A 17,399-nucleotide genomic window follows, 5' to 3' on the forward strand; every position below is an offset into this window, starting at 1 on the left:
TGGAACACATGAATTACCACTTTTGTATTGTGCTGTGCTATATGCTGATGATTATAGTTATTTTATATGCGGAGAGTATATAGGGCTGTACATGAATATCATAAAAGCGTTCAATCTGCGTTGAGGATGTCTTTGCGGGTGATTCCACTGCGATCACACATCGCACGGAAGATACCATCTTCCTGGTCCCACAGAACAATCGGCGCATCCATCTCGGCGATCTGGCCCTGGTCCATGACGCAAATCCGGTCATAGTGGATGATCGTGCGCAGACGATGCGCAATACACAGCAGAGTCCGGCCCTCGAAGCCTTGTGCCATAGTGCGCTGGATCTTCTGGTCCGTCTCGAAGTCGACGGAAGAGGTAGCTTCATCGCAGACGATAATGCGCGCATTGCGAACCAGTGCGCGAGCAAGGGCCATGAGTTGCCGTTGGCCGAGGGAGAAGTTGAGACCTTCTTCGTCGACGGGGGATTCGAGCGTGAGGCGTTTTGTTTGGCGCTTGCCGTCGTCGCTGCCAATGGCCGGGCTTTCGGCTGCTGGTGTGGAGGTTTCACCTTCGCCTTCGACTTCGAGTTCTTGGTCTTGACCGATAAGGTATGCCTTGCGCAGGGCGTCCCATAGTTCCATGTCATTGTGTTCGTTGAATGGGTCCAAGTTGGATCGGATGGTTCCTTTGAAAAGGGCTGGGTCTTGTGGGATGATGGCGAGACGGGATCGAAGTTCGTTGAGACCGACTGTGGAAATATCGATTCCGTCAATCTGAATATTACCTCCTGATAACTCGGTCAGGCGGAATAATGCCGACATGATGCTTGACTTTCCAGCGCCAGTGCGGCCGACGATACCAATGCGCTCGCCGCCTTGGACGTCCATGCTCAGGCCCTTGAGCACGAGTGGAAGTTCGGCTCGGTAGCGCATCTCGGTGTTGGTGAATGTGATGCGACCTTTCTCCGGCCAGTTAGCAGCCACCTCGATTTGGTGCAAGGGTGCTTCCTCTTCAAGCTCGGTTCCGTAGTAATGGAGACGCTCTGTGGCATTCATGTTATTCTCAACTTCTGCCAGCTGACGAACCGTGAACTGCAGCATCTGCGCGATGGAAAGGATATAGGAAAGGACCAGTCCAGAAATACTGGGTGAAACGTTGAACCGTGAAGTGACGACCAGTACACCAGTCACGAAGACCAGCGCGGTAGACACGGCATCAAGTCGAACGCTAAGCCAACGCTGATTAGAGAAAGTCAAGAAGTAGGCTCCATTCATCACATCAATTGAGTCAGAGATGCTGCGGCGGAATTGGTCCTGGACACCGTATGCGCGAATGCATGCTGTGCCAGTGATAGCCTCGCCGAACTTCGCATAGACCATTGATCGTAAGACTGCTTCGTGGCGCTTCATCTCTCGGGCCGAAGCACGGTAGTAGTTGGAGGCCAGGATGAAGAGAATGGTAAGTGGGACGAGTGCAATGACGAAGTAATAGAAGAATACGATGATCAAAACCATGACAGAGATAATCATAGTCATCGTCAATGCGTAAATTCGCATCGCATCACAAAGTTCATTGTCCATGACGGTAACATCTTTCGAGAAGCGATTGGTGATCCGTCCAAGGGGCGTGGTATCGAAGAAACTCATAGGGGCGCGGAGCACACGAGTCATAGCACGTTGAAGCATCGTTTTACTTGCGTTTGTACCGCAAGTGGTCATGTATGTTGAGAATGCAAACATCAAAATCGCAACGCCTACACCTAGACCAGCGTAGACTCCAATATATTGACCCGTCGAGAAACTAGGGTATTTGTCGGAAGTCCAGTATGAAAGCCAAAGACTGGTCCAAACGTTGGCGACATTGACGGCTGCGATTAGAATCAAGACCATGATAGCGTTGAGGTAACTGCCGGATGCACGGATGTAGGCTTTCCAAACACTCCAGCCCACTGATGCTGTGGCCTTTTCTTCACTCTGCATTAAAGCACCCGTGGGCTTTGCAGGCGCGGCCTTTTTGGGGATGAGCTTCTTTTCTTCGGCCTCTTCGACGGCCTCGTCAACTGCTTCAGCCTCTTCTTCTTCCGTGTCTTCTTGTTTGGAAGTAGACATTAACCGCTTGAAGAGTACATTGTCGCGCATCAAATTGTCGAATGTGTCGACGGCATCAATACGTCCCTCGTCCATAACAACAATGCGATCACACCGGTTGAGAACGTGGAGTTGATGTGTTGCCAAAATACGACAGCGATCCTTCAACAAGCCACAAATTGCCTTGTCCATGATGTGACGTCCAACGTGAGCATCGACAGCCGACAACGGGTCGTCCAAGAGAACAAGCTCGGCATTGAAGTAGATCGCTCGGGCAATGTTCAAGCGCTGCTTTTGTCCTCCAGATACGGTGATACCCCGTTCTCCGATTTCAGTCTGATCTCCATTCGGGAGGATCTCCAGATCGGGAGTCAGGGCACATGCGTCTACAACTTGCTCATACCAAGTCTCGTCATACTCTTTTCCAAATAGAATGTTGTTGCGGACGGAGGTATTCTGGATCCAAGCATACTGAGGACAGAATGCGCGAGTTGTGCTCAGTCGTACAGTTCCGTCGGTCACACGCATATCGCCTGCCAGGGCCGACAGCAAGGAGCTCTTACCGCAACCCACGGTTCCTATCACAGCCAAAAGTTCATTTCGACCAACGTCTATCGTCATGTCTTTGAGCTTGAAAGGCTCGGTGACTTTTTCTGTAGTATTTTCTCCCTGGGTGATTTTGGGACTCGGTGACTTTTTCTCTGCCTTTTGGGCCTTTCCTGCCTTGGCGGCATCATTTTCGTCTGTCGGAAGACGCTCCCATGTAAATGAAGCGTGCTCAATCTCAATGGCGTTCTCCATTTTGTGATCTACCTCAATGTCTTCCTTCTGCTCCTCGGCGAGGAGGAACTCCTGGATACGGTTAAGAGCAGTCCAGGCATCGGTAACTTGACCGATAACCATAGGCAACATGTTCAACGGCATCCGTAAGGAGTTGAATAACGCCAAGGACGAGAAGATTGGCGCGGGGTTTAAGTCGTGATTCGAGAGGGCGTAGGTGATAAAAGCCAACATGGAGGCAAACGTGGGAATAGACATGGACACGCAAAGGATGAGATTTCGAAGGGCCAGCAATGTTTGGATAGATCGAATTTCTTTTCCACGTAATTCTTTCAGTCGGCCTAGGAAACTACTTTCCCAGCCAAAGTACTTGACAAAGCGGACGGCTTGCAAGATCTCCTGGGTGAGAGATACTCGCTGGTCGGTGAGTTTGTTGATGTCTCGTCGACGCTTGATCAAGGATCGGATGGCGAAAGTAAGGAGCGGCATTCCGATCAAAAGCAAAGCATATCCTGACAAGCAACTGTAGCCCAGGTTGACCAAGAGAAGAACTAATGTGACGATGAGGGTGACGGGCGAACTCCAAATCATATGGAACATGCCAGAGGCCAGGTTGATTCGGTCCACGTCGATGCTCATGAGAGCAGTGATGCGACCATTGTTCCAACCAGTACCATCACCAGCCACGCCACCAGGGGTAGCAGCAGCCGCATCGGACTTCTTTCCCTGGTCTTTTTTGCCCTTCTCTTCAGGATTGAGAAGAGCCTCCTTAGTAGCTTCCAGCGCCTTGATTTCCTCATCAGTGGCTTTCCCTCCGGCCTTAGCCCGACCAGAAAGCTTCATGGCCTTGTTAAAGATATGCGATATCAGCACGGCACGAATCTGCCCACCAACAATCTGACCCCTGTACAAGAACTGATTCGTACACAGACTCTGGAGCCCCTGCATGCAAGTGATACCTACCACGAATCCCATACCATGACCAATATGCGGAGCCGGCTGACCACTATGCTGAGCCACATAGGCGCTAGTGGCAAAAGCAATGAGATAGCGAGTCAAGTACGGCGCAAAAACAAGCAGCAAGCAACTGAAGAACTGACACACGCCACCCAGCAAAAACTCGAACCTGAACGTATCATACAACGCCCAGGCGAGCGGGTTTTTGGTCCCGCTCTCATTCCGCTTTTCTAAGGCTGCGTCCAGCCGCGCTGATAGTACATCGACGGCGCGGTCTGGGTTGACGGTCCAGATATCCTGCAAGTCTAGTGGGCGCAAGTATCCCACTTTCATTAAAGGTGACATCCATTGGAAATAGATTATGCTGAATACCGAGGCGCCGTATTCACGGGAGACTGATCGCTCTGTTGGGACTGGAGGAATCTTTTGCAGGCGCAACGGGTTGAGCTTTTGATACCATTTTTTGGAAGGGTTTTCCGGCTGGGACTCGGAGGATGACCTTGAGCTTAGGGCTGCTCGGGCTTTCTCGTCCGTCACCACTCCCTGGAGTGGTTCGGGTGTGGACATTGCGTAGGATGTCGAACAAGGGTGAGTCCGAAGTTTTGTATGAGGATTAGATGTGGGGCGATAAGCATTTCCTGAAAGCGGAATTCTTGACGCTGGAATGTCTTTGCCGAGCAGTCGATCAGAGGACAGGATACAAGGGAAGTTAAGGAAATTGGGGGAATTAGAGAAATTAGAAGAGAAATTAAAAAGCAATCCAGAAGATAGCGGGTGAGTCAAACAATGGATTTATAGCCAACGCTCGGTTTCATCTCGCATTCGCTTACACGTCGTATTGCAGGCTAATGTCTACCTGTTAGTAGTTTAGCCATCGGAGTCGGAGATCCAGGAATCCCGTTTCGCCGCTTGCTGTTCCGTTTGGGCTGGATTACTAATGCATATATTATCCCGTGGGACCCCGTAGGGTCCTAGTTATCCCCCCTGCAGTGCTAACTATGGGTGGATGCCCTGGAATTCAGGTAGAGCATTGTGCTATTTCATGCTTTCATGCCATGGGTTCTCAGTCAGGCCGTCTGTTTTGACACCTCTTCATTCCCTATCACGTACTGTTATTTACAAATCAAGTCCACTCTGATCCAGGTGGCGCTAAAATTGAAAGTGTCGGGATATTCAGGCGTTAACGCGTTAAATCCGAGGCTAAGCTTTCGGGCTTTCCATTTTCTAACCTAACGGTATCTATGGGTGATTTGCTATGGGATACAATTTTGGCCATTCCATCGTCACATCGTGGGGAATTTGTCTGCGGACTTGAGACATGCAATAATATCTGATCAGGGTCCAATTTTCGGTTTAGTTTTCGACGCCAATCTTGACCTTCTTCTCGGGGGGAGGAATGACATGGTCCTCAGACGAGCCCTTGAGATTGGGAAGCTCAGTGACAGCCTCCTGGATGATGTCAAGGGCCTTCTGGATCTCCTCTTCGGTAATAACCAGGGGGGGAGCCAGACGGATGATGTTCTGGTGAGTGGGCTTGGCCTGCAAGAAGTCAGTCATCTGCAAAGTCTGATGCGAACACGGATTCTATCACATACCAGCAATCCCTTCTCCTTCATTAACATGCACAGATCCCAAGCAGAGTGTCCATTGGTCTTGGATTCATCGATGACGATAGCATTGAGCAGACCCTTTCCGCGCACCGTCTGAATAAGTGGACTCTGGAGACCCTCCAACCCAGCCCGGAACAAGTGACCGAGCTCCTCGGCGCGCTCGACCATACGTTCCTCGCGTACAATCTCAAGGGCGCGAATGGCGACAGCGCAACCAAGTGGGTTTCCGCCGTAAGTGGACCCGTGGGTCCCGGGCTCGATCGTGAGCATGACGTCCTTGCTGCCCAGCACACAAGAGACAGGATACATACCACCCGAGATGGCCTTGCCAAGCAGAACAAGATCGGGCTTGATCCCGCTCCACTCGTGGCAGAGCAGCTTGCCCGTGCGGGCAATGCCAGTCTGGATCTCATCACAAATTAACAGCACATTGTGCTTGTCGCAGAGAGCACGGGCTTCCTGCAGGTAATCGGGATCTGGGACAACAATGCCTGCCTCACCCTGAATGGGCTCGACGAGGAAGGCGGCGAGGTTGGGGCCGGCGGCTTCGAACGCCTCGCGGAGAGCAGCCTTGTCATTGTATGCGATGGGCTTCTCGGTTCCGGGAATCGTGCAGCCAATACCGGGGAGGTAAGGACCATAGTGTTCGCGAGACTCGGGGTCAGAGGAAAGTGAGATGGCGGCAAACTAATGCAAGGGGCAAACATAATCAGCCACTGATGTAGTGCGGCGTGTGACCCGGGATGGAACTGCAACTTACTGTACGACCGTGGAAGTTGTTCTCAGCACTCAGCACAATAGCCTTGTTCTCAGGAATTCCCTTGACCTTGTATCCCCATTTGCGGGCGATCTTGATGCCTGTCTCGACCGCCTCGGCACCAGTGTTCATGGGCAGGACCATATCAAAGCCAAAGTAGCTCGTAACAAACTGGGCAAAGCGAGGGAAAACATCATTGTAAAAGGCACGGGAGCTCAAAGTGACCCGCGAAGCTTGGTCCACCAGTGCAGCAATCAATTTGGGGTGGCAGTGGCCCTGGTTCACTGCGGAGTAGGCGGAGAGGAAATCTAGATAGTGACGACCTTCGGGGTCCCAAACCGAGGTGCCCTGAGCCCGAGCAAAGACAACTGGGAGAGGGTGATAGTTGTGAGCCGCATATTGCTTCTCAGACTCAATGGCCTCAACGGAAGAAGCCGCATGGTAGTGGGAGAAAGACCCGTTGGTAGCCATGGTGGATTGCGGGTGGGGGGGGGGGGGGGGGGGGGGGGGGACGCTAGGAGCTAGGGGATCGACAGGGTATCTTAAGTCAAACGGTAGAAGTGAAGTCAAGAAACAGGAGGAAGTGAAGAAGTAAAGATGTCCAGATGTAAAGAAGGGAAAAGCGAAGAATGCCGCTATATAAGCAAGGAAAATCCCCGTCTGCAGAGCCGCTATGCCGTTAAGTGTTAGACCCGATCAACCCTCGTCCGCTAAGTACAGGTCGTGCCGATGCTGTTCCCTATGCGCAGGATTACCCTACTATCCCCATTTTCTTTGTTTTTCACCGGCTGTGATTCGTTTGTTTTCGCCGAAACTGGGGGAATTATGGTACTGCAGATGAATTTCGAATTAGGGAAGTCGAAGAGACAGTCGACTAGAGGCTATGTGCTATGGGCGATGGATGCGTCATGGCTCGGTTACTGCAGGATGCGATCAGAGTCTATTCAAAAGTAACCTGTTTCGAAAGATCAAGGTAGCAGAGGTTAGTTGCTCATAGGCACTCGATCATATAAGTTATATTCAAGTCAATTGAATCCTCTTGTTGAGAATCAAGTCAAAATGTTCACATTACGTAGTTCCCCTCGGTTCTCTCAGGTGCCGCAACTTCTCCCCTTATCTCTCTCTCCTTGTTCGCATGCCCACCAGCCAACCTTGAACAACTTTGCGCAATGCGCCACTTGGACCAGTCCCCGCGATCTCTTTGGTGACCATGTCTACGCCTACTTCTCCGCGCCGTCGCGCGACTCCAATTCCCCACGCGCCAACCCGCAACATCCTCCTCTTCCTGGTTGCCTTCCGCCTACTGAACGCATTTACGACGCGAACATTCTTCCAGCCAGATGAATACTTCCAGTCGCTAGAGCCTGCCTGGCAGATCGCATTTGGTCCAGACCAGGGGGCCTGGCTGACGTGGGTGGGTGATTGCGATCGCGTCGGAAAATCTCCCAGTCTAACATGGCATTGCTCCTAGGAATGGCGAAACCAATTACGATCCTCACTGCACCCGCTCATCTTCGCCGCCCTTTACAAAGCTGCAGATGTTCTTTCTCTGGTGCTGCAGGTCTCCCCCGCGACACGCGCCGAACTCCTGATTGCCGCCCCGAAGACAGCGCAGGCCGTTGTAGCGGCAATCGGGGATTTCTATACTTGGAAGCTTGCAGTTCGCGTCTACGGAGATGAATCTCGAGGCGCCTGGACGACGGTACGTTTTTTTTTTTTCTTTTCAATATCCCGGCAATCAAGGAAATTGTATGCTGATCGTTGGTCTTTTACATGTAGCTGGTCGCTACCGTCCTGAATCCCTGGCAATGGTTCTGCTCGACTCGAACCTTATCGAACTGCCTGGAAACCACAATAACCGTTGTCGCATTAGAACTCTGGCCATGGCAATGGTCAACGGCCTCTGCGATCACCGATGGCCACGTTAAAAATGCCGCCAGCCGAAAGAAAAGCACGGGCCAAGACCGAGGTGTTATTCATCGGTATGAAGGAAGATCCAAGGTATACAACAGCCACTGACGATTCTTGCAGACTGCACAAATGTCTACCACTGGCTGCGCTCGCTTGCATACTGCGGCCAACCAATATCCTGATTTGGGCGACACTGGGTAGCATCGCTTGGCTTCGGACTTCTTGGGCCCAGCGTCGGATCCTCGTGGCTGAAGTCATAGTTTGCGGGTGAGTATGTCCGTCACTGAAGTGAGCATCAGCTGACGTTATGAATCGGTAGTTCGGCAATGCTAGCTATCTCTGCTGTGGCAGACCGCTTGTTCTATGGCCTCTGGACTTTCCCGCCACTCAGGTTTCTATACTTCAATATCGCCCAATCACTGGCGGTCTTTTATGGCAGTAATAACTTCCATTATTATGCTACAGAAGGTTACCCACTACTGCTCACCACGCTATTGCCGTTTGCATCCCTTGGGCTATACCGAACCTTGACCACTCGGAGGTCCTCAGTGGTCGATAATGTGTCAACCACCATCCGAGTGCAACTGGCGACAGTATGCCTTGTCATGCCATTGGTACTCTCCCTGATCTCACACAAGGAAGTGCGCTTCATCTACCCATTGTTACCATCTCTACATATCTTGGCTGCGCCGCCTTTGGTACAATTTTTCTACCCTGCCATTTACTCCCGAGCATATCCTCGCCATACCCCTCGCAGGTTGATCCTTATTTTCCTCGTATTTGTTAACTTAGTGATTGCACTGTACACCACTATTCGCCATGCCTCGGGGCCTCTGAGCGTCCTCTCTTATCTCCGCCAACAACATGAAGCCCACGCCCCCGCTCAGAAAGCAGCAGAATCTACTTCTGGAATCTCAGCCGGCTTCTTAATGCCCTGCCACAGCACTCCGTGGCGCTCCCATCTAGTCTATCCAACAATAAACGCCTGGGCGCTGTCCTGCGAGCCCCCAATCGATCAAACAGAAGCCCAAAAATCCGTCTACCGTGACGAAGCAGATCAATTCTACGATGACCCAAGCCAATTCCTCCGCCAGAACATGTCAGGTGGCCTCTGGCATTTCCCCCACCGACCCAGCTACGCCGCAGGCTCCCACTCCTTATCAGGAACAGACCTAGCCCCAGCTCTGCAACACGAGTGGCCAGACTATCTGATTTTCTTCGCTCAACTCGAACCAACCCTCCACGGCCTCCTCCGTAGCTCCTCCTACGGTGAATGCAAACGCATCTTCAATACAGACTGGCACGATGATTGGCGCCGTCGCGGCGACATCGTAGTCTGGTGTCTTGATCCGAAAGAACAAGATGCCTGGCGCGCCGAAACCCAAGCACGAGTCCATCAAAGTCGCGAAAAGCAATTCGATCGCATCATGGAATCGTTCAGGAAAGAGATGCGCAGCCAGCAAAAGCGCGGTTGGAGCTCTCATCTACCTTCCTGGTCTTCGTGGTCTTCATGGCCGTCTTGGCCGTCATCTCGCCCAACGCTTGCCTCGAGCTTTGCTTCGTGGCAGCGCTCCGCACAGTCTCTCTTTTATCCTAGATCTTCGTCTGTGGCCTGGCCTTGGCGTCCAAAGTCTCGCTGGGAGACATTTATGGCACGTTTCCGGATGCCGGCGCGAAGGACCGGCTGGATCCCGTCTTGGGGCGTGGATTGGGTTCCTGCGTGGCCTTCTTGGGCACAAGGTAAAAAGAAGACGCCGTTAGATCGTGATCTCTGGTCGTGATTGGATCGTCAAAATAAGATGATACTTTGGCTGCTGCTGCATGGCTTTCCTGGGTTTGCTGTGGCTTTCCACTTTGCTTCACTACATATGGTAGTTCGGTCCCTTTCTATGTCATTTATTACCTTGAATACATAAACCTAGACAGAATATCGAGACAATCTTGAGCACTTTTAATACTGAATTTAAATATATATCAATTTTATCAAAGCTAGTGACAAGAAGTATGTACTATATACCATTTTGACCGACTAATCGGAGACCAAAACCATCTTTTGTATACAAACACAGATTAAGAAAAGGAAAGAGAGAGATAAAGAAGGACAGACAGTCAAAGAGAAGGAGGAAAGAAAGTAAAAAAAAAAGAGCGGCAAACAGACCAAAGACTCAAGATGCGACATGCACAAGCGTAACACGTCTCGTCAATCTTCTATATCCATCATTATCAGTTTATCAACGTCAACATTCAATTTCAACCCAAAAATATTCATTATACCCCGAATTTCAAGTGTGAAAAGCCGGGATCCGAATCCAATCATGGAATTGAAAATTGTGTAAGCATCATGACAAAAAAAATCAACCATAGCGAGAACTCAGACTGGCAAAAGCATCAGGGCTGTGCCGACCATTCTGCAATCCACTCACGTCCACACTTGGCTGGCTCATGTGTGTTCGGTTGAAGGCCGAGCCTGCTGGTGCCGCGCTTTGGAATGGAGAGGGATTCCCTCCCATTGTTGGGGTTGTGCCAAAACCTCCGGCCCCAGGCTGGCCGTTCATGCTACCGATTCCTAGTCCCGAGTTTTGCTGTTGTTGGTAGGGGTTTATTCCTGCTTGGGCTGCGAGACCAGTGCCTGAGAATCCCTGCTGTGGCTGTGGCTGTTGTTGTTGTTGCTGTTGCTGTTGCTGCTGCTGCTGTTGGTAGGGGTTTATTCCTGCCTGAGCGGCGAGTCCACTGCCGGTACCCGAGGAAGGCTGCTGCTGCTGCTGCTGTTGGTATGGATTTAGACCTGCTTGGGCAGAAAGACCGTTGCCGGTAGGAGCGCCGCCGAAAAATGGATTATTGGTTGACGAGGGTTGACCATTGGCAGCGGGTTGTTGAGGCTGAAGCTGATGTTGCGAGTTTGTCTGGTTTTGTTGCATAGAGGCGTATGGGTTTGAGGATTGGGGCTGGGCTTGGGCCTGGGCTTGGGCCTGGGCTTGATATTGTTGAGGAATAGGAGGAACATTAGCTTGGGAGGGTCCCAAATTATACAAGGAAAGAATGCTGTTTTTGTCCATCTGTCCCGTGGGCTGCGGCATAAGTTGCTGCGGCTGCTGAGGCTGCAGGTGAGATTGCTGTTGGTTGGGGTAACCGCCTGCACCCTGCGCCGGTGCTGGGCCTGATTGGAACGGGTTGTATGATCCCAGACCAGCGTTCTGCTGCTGCGGTTGTTGTTGTTGTTGTTGCTGCTGCTGCTGTCCTTGGAAAGAAGGCGAGGCTCCGAATTGCGAGTTACCAAAGGGTGACGAGGAAGACATGGCCTGCATGGTGTTCGCGTGTTGAGGCTGGTTGGGAGCTGCGAGTGCCGGCGCCTGCTGGCTCATTTGCTGAGATTGCATGGGTTGGTTTTGCTGTGCTGGGTTGAAGAACGGATTGTTCTGCTGTGCACTCGGGTTTGGATATGACTGGCTGGCTAAGCCGTTCTGTGGCTGCTGCATCTGCGGCTGCGGCGCTGTCTGGGCAAAAGGATTGTAGCTATCCATATTCTGGGGCGATGCGACATATGACGACTGTGAGAAGGTTGCCGTGACAGGAGGTGTATAGGGCTGTTGGTACATGGGCTGCTGCATGGAGCTTTGGTTTGGGTAGCCACCGGTGGAGTGTGGGAACAATGGCTGGGAAACCTGCAGGTTCTGGAACGACGATTCCAAGGGTTGCGCAGAGGCTGGCGTGAGAGTTGGTTTGTCAAAAGGATTATAAGAAGCGGTCTGAGGTTGCGATTGCTGGGGAACTGGATTCGACACGGCGCGGTCAAATGGATTGTTGGATGTCTCGGGCTTCGGGGTCACCGCGCGTGCGGTCGCCGCAGCAGGAGTTCTGGATCTTGATGTAGGGTTGCCTCCCTCGCCCAACCTGACCATTGTTTCAACTGCCCGGTCCAAGTCCTCGTTCAATCCCTTGAGAACCATCTCATTTCGTCGGTCATTGGTGAATCCCATATCCCGCAGCGCTGCCATCTTAGCTTCAAATGAGGCCGTCGTCACATCGGCGACAGGTGCGCCAAGTCCTGTTGTCCTCCTAGCAGGCAATGCCGGTGGTGGTGACCAGGATCCACTGTCTGAAGTTGGCGATGTGACCTTGGGCTTGTTTCCAAATCGGCGGAGGTTGGAGGTGGAGGACGAGTTTCGAAGACCGAATTTGAAGAACTTGCCAGATTTTGGTGGCAGCGGCGGGGGGATCCTTCTGGAGATCTATCATCGTAGTCCTTTCTTGACATTTCTGGTGATCTGGCCCTGGAGGTGGAATAGCTCGAATCCTCCCGGCTCGGGGGCTTCGGCTTGCCATCTTCTAGAGAACGATATTGATACTTTGCTCGAATGTGTCGCTCCATGCACGCATCGGCTTCGTCGATATCGGTCGGGATTGGGGGCTTAATGTTCCGCGGGTTGTAGATCTTGTTCATGAGAAGGTTGCCATGCGATTTCATGCTCTGGTAAAGCCAGCTTTGTCAGTGTGTGCTCGTGCCGAAGGGTCGAATTGACTCACATCAACCTGCTCTGCGGACCAGGTGTCCATGGATAATGACTTGACCTTGGAAATGTGTGTGCCCAGCTTTCGGTGTAGTGCGGCGCAACGCATGCAGAGGAAGATACCCATCTATCGGCGACGAACGGTCAGTTTGTGGATTCGATCGGAGGTTCAGGCAACATACATTCCAGCTTGCCCATCCTATCAGACAGTTAGTATGTGATCAACAATGGTGGCGCGGGGGACAAACCTGGGGTCAAGGCATCGCAATCGGCACATCGGTCATTGCCAGGAACGGAGCGGATCAGCTCCGCCAGGGTCTTTTCGTTCCGTAGCTGCTGGCGCTTGCTGATGCCGGATGGCATGATGAAACACAATAAGATTACAAAGAAGAAGGAGTGGTAGAAGTACAAGAGAAAGAGTGGAATGGATAGGGGAAAGAATCCAAGTTTCCGAGGGGCGGAGAAGATCAACGCCGATTTGGTATAACTTAACGTTGGATGTTAATCCTTGCTAAGCCTTTCTGGATTTTTTTACTTGGGTCTGCTCCAGAGGATGGAGTCCCAGGGGTCCAGCTATTCGCATCCTGATTACTGCGATGCTTCCCTCGGGCCCGCACCGTGTCTTCTAGAACGCGTGTAGAAGCCTGCAATGAGCCGGTTGGGCACATTGGGCAGCCTTCACAGCTTGCGTCAGGTTGACTCTCAAGCAAACAGAACTACGATATTTAAGGATGTCCGGGCAGCAATGACTGCATCTACCATCGCACCAAAGGAGCCGAAGCTCCCCGATACCGTCGAAAAGTACTAATGATGCCCAGGAGTTTCATCTAGTACGCCAATATGACCTGCCATCCTATGACATAAAGGAATTGGAGGTTGATTATGCGTTCGAAAAGTGTAAAGAAGAAACAGAGCTAGAGGCGCGAAATTTTCGATACAAATGGTTGGTGGAGGTCATGTGACCACACTAGAAAGTCACGTGGGACATGGGCTAAGATAAATTTTCTGTCGCGGGCCACTTCTTCTTCTCCAACCATCACTGAGTTTGTCAACTTCAAGGGTTCCTCCAATTCTTTAATGTCGAGAATTGAATCAACACTTCAAGTTGCGCAAGCTCAGTAGATACCCCCCACATAACCCGCGTGGTGCCTTCTTGTGGCACTGGACGTCTCTTGGGTGATTTTATAATCGTTCGTTCGTGGCATATCAAAACCAAACAGTTTTTAGCAGAGCTGCGTCTACTCCACCCTGGTGTTCGTATCTATCGAACAGCAGGACTTTTTTACGACGGACATCTCAGATACTTAATAAATTCTTATTTCAAATTATCCACTACTTCGCGTAACACCCATGGCTGATCCCCAACCCTCGCGCTCTCACCGTAAACGCTTCCTGCTCCGTCCTTCCGCCTTGTGCTTCCCAGTCTGACCATTGACTCCAAAGACCAGACATGTAAGACAACTTATGAAAGGCAGAACCAGATGACACCCTACTCTGCCCCGTCGAAGCTATCCACGATCCGATAGGATAGTATGTCCGGGGCGTCGAATACTTCTGCAAGGCGCCTATAACTTCCTGTTGGTTGTGTCTACCTATCCCAAGACTAGCACTTCGTAGGCCTCCTCAAAAACGTATTTAGTCACTGGTGCTGTCAAGTTCCTTCACCTGCGTGACATCTTCAAAAAAGTGTAGCGCCATACTCTTTTATGATCTGTATTCTCTCGTCCATATTCATCGCACCTATCTTTCACTTCCCAATGGAGTGGTGATCTGACGAGATATGTCGACATTTCTATGAGGTTGTGTTTGGGTGGGAATACATACGTACATCTAGGGGAAGAGGTACTTTTCGCAGATTCCCTTTCCACTGTAAAGTTGTCTGGGCCCATACCTCCTGAGAATATCAAATCAAATTCAGCAGTTCTGCATGGAAGCGGTGCTTATTAATAAAAATAGCTTATCTAGATGCAAAAGCCATACATCTAGACTGCCGTTATTAGTGAGCGGACCAGACCGATATGTACAGTAAGCTGTGGGCCTCAGAGGGCGCAATTGGCCAAACAGAGTGTTGCTGTTAATAATGTTGTCCGAGGGCAACTCTGTTTCCGAGGAACACATGGACCGAGATTGCTGTATTCTTGTCAATATTGAAGAGCAATTTCAACAGAAAAACAGTGGAAGAAAGGAAAGCGTTCAAAAGAATAGGCGCCGTAAGCAATCGGTAAGTGGTCGTGACAGCCCGGGGAGCAAAATGCGGAGTGTCGTCAAACGCCGAGGCAAATCGCATATGTGGCCCCCTTGATTGGTTGTTCCAGCGGCTTCTATGGGATGTATGAAGGACGGAGTCGAAAGGTACTTAGGGCTCCCGATTCTTCCCTTCGAATTCTCTCTCACATTCCTGTGCAACCCAATAGACTTCTCTCGTTTACACACCCTCCTTCACAATGGCTTCGGTTGCAAGAAACGCATCCCGGGCTTTCCTTCGCTCGACCCCGGCGACCTCCTCTTTCCGTTCTGCTGCGCGCAGCACTCGCTTCGCCGTTCCCCAGGGTCTCCGTGCCTCTGCCCGTCGTGGATATTCTTCTGAGGCTGGTTCTTCCGAGGCTGGCTCCGGGAAGTCTTCCTCTTCCGCTGGCATCTGGGCCTTCGGTATCGCTGCCCTCGGTGCTGGTGGTGCGTACTTCTACCTGAACGGTGCCTCCCCCAAGGGTCCCTTCGTCCCTACCCAGGCCGACTACCAGAAGGTGTACGACGCCATCGCTCTCCGTCTCCAGAATGAGACCGACTATGACGACGGCAGCTATGGTCCCGTAAGTTAAACCCCGCACGCTGGCAGCTCAAGCAGACAGCTCACAAGTCATCTGCACAGGTCCTCGTTCGTCTCGCATGGCACGCTAGCGGTACCTACGACAAGGAGACCGGCACTGGAGGTAGCAATGGCTCCACCATGAGATTCGCTCCTGAGTCGGACCACGGCGCCAACGCCGGTCTCAAGCACGCCCGTGACTTCCTCGAGCCCATCAAGGCTCAGTTCCCCTGGATTACCTACTCTGACTTGTGGACTCTGGGTGGTGCTTGTTCCATTCAGGAACTGGGTGGTCCCACGATCCCCTGGAGACCCGGCCGTGAGGACAAGGATGTCGCCGCCTGCACTCCCGACGGCCGTCTGCCCGACGCTGCCCAGGGTCACCGTCACATCCGCGACGTCTTCGGTCGTATGGGCTTTGATGACCGCGAAATGGTTGCTCTGATCGGTGCCCACGCTCTGGGTCGTGCTCACTCTGATCGCTCCGGCTTCGATGGTCCCTGGGACTTCAGCCCTACCGTCTTCAGCAACGACTTCTTCAAGCTGCTTGTTGAGGAGAAGTGGAGCCAGAAGAAGTGGAACGGTCCTACTCAGTTCACTGACAAGACCACTCAGACTCTCATGATGCTGCCCTCCGATATTGCCCTGATCAAGGACAAGGGCTTCAAGCAGCACGTTGAGCGTTATGCTAAGGACAGCGATGTTTTCTTCAAGGAGTTCTCGGATGTCTTTGTCAAGCTCATTGAGCTTGGTGTGCCTTTCCAGATCAAGTCCGAGGACCGCTTCGTCTTCAAGCCTTCTGAGTAAGCAAGTTGCTTGAAGCTCACCGTCGTTTTGCATATTTCTTTTCCTATCTTGATATCCGAGTCAACTGCTCATAGAGATTTGTTCTCATTCGAATGAAATACTAAATTTCCTTGCATTTTCACTGCACCACTGCATTTCGTCATAGTGATACTGGTAGGTATTGCCGTATATCCCTGAGTAGAGTATAGCATCTGAGTCCACCGGTAAGGTGAAGCCCGCACCAAACTGTGACTGCGTGGATCACTCGTCGACCAAATTGTTTGAAGAACACGCTGTATACGAAGAGAAAGAGAGTAGTGGTGAAAGTGAAAGCTGAAGGAGAGCAGGAAGTATGGGTCCGGGACAGCCTCACCCAAGTGGCGTGCCCTTCGCCGTTTTCAATCTTCAAAAAACCCAAACACCCCGCTTTCCACCAGCCTACCCCAGATTCTCAAGGCGAATCCTGATATGCACGCGGTTAGACCTCTTCACTAGACTACGAGGCGTCACCACTACCCATTGCACATACTCCGACCGCACGAGGACCAGGCGCAACACGGGACCAGCACAGCGCAACCACGCAGAACACCCTCCACCCCAAACCGACACGGCCTTCGCGACGCCGCAAGAACAATGGCCCATCTAGGCGATTTCTATGAGATCCTTAGTCTGCCATTTACGGCATCTTCGGCCGGGGTGATCCTTTCCAAGCAGCAAATAAAACTCGCATACCACAAAGCCCTGCTAAAACACCACCCGGATAAAGCGGGCGCTGTCGCGAAAGATGCTGGATTAAGTGACTCGAATACAGTCTCTTCTGCGTCTATGTCTAACCCGCTCTTTCGATCGACCGAGTCCCCGCGACAGCCGTATACCGTTGACCAGATTACTGCCGCTTACAAAACACTATCTGACCCCCTTCTTCGCGCCGAATATGACCGCTCTCTTCGACTGGACAGGGTAAAGGCAGAGAAAGGTGGCCAGGTTTTCCATACTGGACTGGAGATTGTGGATTTGGAGGATCTCGCTTGCGACGAGAGCGAGGACGGGGACTGCTGGTATCGCGGTTGTCGGTGTGGTGATGAGCGAGGATTCTTGGTTACAGAAGATGATTTGGAAAGAGAGGCTGAGCATGGGGAGATCGTCATTGGGTGTCGAGGGTGCAGCCTCTGGTTGAAGATTCTTTTTGCTGTGGAGGGGTGAAGCAGA

General features: G+C 51.7%; 6 protein-coding genes across 6 annotated transcripts; 3 read left to right on the top strand and 3 right to left on the bottom strand.

Annotated features, from left to right (window-relative positions):
* Positions 1–110: 110 nt before the first annotated feature.
* Positions 111–4,379, bottom strand: N7511_010418 (ATP-binding cassette transporter YOR1; the record flags this gene model as incomplete). The annotated part of the gene is made up of 1 exon (XM_057132795.1): positions 111–4,379. The coding sequence occupies one exon, from the start codon at positions 4,377–4,379 to the stop codon at positions 111–113; it is 4,269 nt and encodes a 1,422-aa protein (XP_056980783.1).
* Positions 4,380–5,165: 786 nt separating this feature from the next.
* On the bottom strand, positions 5,166–6,650 carry car2 (ornithine-oxo-acid transaminase; the record flags this gene model as incomplete). Its single annotated transcript, XM_057132796.1, has 3 exons — positions 5,166–5,351; positions 5,408–6,109; positions 6,183–6,650. The coding sequence occupies 3 exons, from the start codon at positions 6,648–6,650 to the stop codon at positions 5,166–5,168; spliced, it is 1,356 nt and encodes a 451-aa protein (XP_056980784.1).
* A 739-nt stretch (positions 6,651–7,389) lies between these two features.
* On the top strand, positions 7,390–9,871 carry gpi10 (putative glycosylphosphatidylinositol-alpha 1,2 mannosyltransferase; the record flags this gene model as incomplete). The annotated part of the gene is made up of 5 exons (XM_057132797.1): positions 7,390–7,593; positions 7,651–7,881; positions 7,959–8,161; positions 8,211–8,357; positions 8,410–9,871. The coding sequence occupies 5 exons, from the start codon at positions 7,390–7,392 to the stop codon at positions 9,869–9,871; spliced, it is 2,247 nt and encodes a 748-aa protein (XP_056980785.1).
* A 573-nt stretch (positions 9,872–10,444) lies between these two features.
* Positions 10,445–12,961, bottom strand: N7511_010421 (uncharacterized protein; the record flags this gene model as incomplete). Its single annotated transcript, XM_057132798.1, has 5 exons — positions 10,445–12,311; positions 12,344–12,558; positions 12,615–12,725; positions 12,781–12,797; positions 12,847–12,961. The coding sequence occupies 5 exons, from the start codon at positions 12,959–12,961 to the stop codon at positions 10,445–10,447; spliced, it is 2,325 nt and encodes a 774-aa protein (XP_056980786.1).
* Positions 12,962–15,042: 2,081 nt separating this feature from the next.
* N7511_010422 (peroxidase) lies at positions 15,043–16,211 on the top strand (the record flags this gene model as incomplete). The annotated part of the gene is made up of 2 exons (XM_057132799.1): positions 15,043–15,408; positions 15,468–16,211. 2 exons carry the CDS (start codon positions 15,043–15,045, stop codon positions 16,209–16,211), a joined length of 1,110 nt encoding a protein of 369 aa, XP_056980787.1.
* Positions 16,212–16,823: 612 nt separating this feature from the next.
* N7511_010423 (diphthamide biosynthesis protein 4) lies at positions 16,824–17,393 on the top strand (the record flags this gene model as incomplete). Its single annotated transcript, XM_057132800.1, has 1 exon — positions 16,824–17,393. The coding sequence occupies one exon, from the start codon at positions 16,824–16,826 to the stop codon at positions 17,391–17,393; it is 570 nt and encodes a 189-aa protein (XP_056980788.1).
* Between the last annotated feature and the right edge of the window lie 6 nt (positions 17,394–17,399).

The sequence above is a fragment of the Penicillium nucicola genome (assembly GCF_028828085.1).
Source record: "Penicillium nucicola strain IBT 29836 chromosome Unknown utg000010l, whole genome shotgun sequence".
NCBI classification, from domain to species: Eukaryota; Fungi; Ascomycota; class Eurotiomycetes; order Eurotiales; family Aspergillaceae; genus Penicillium; species Penicillium nucicola.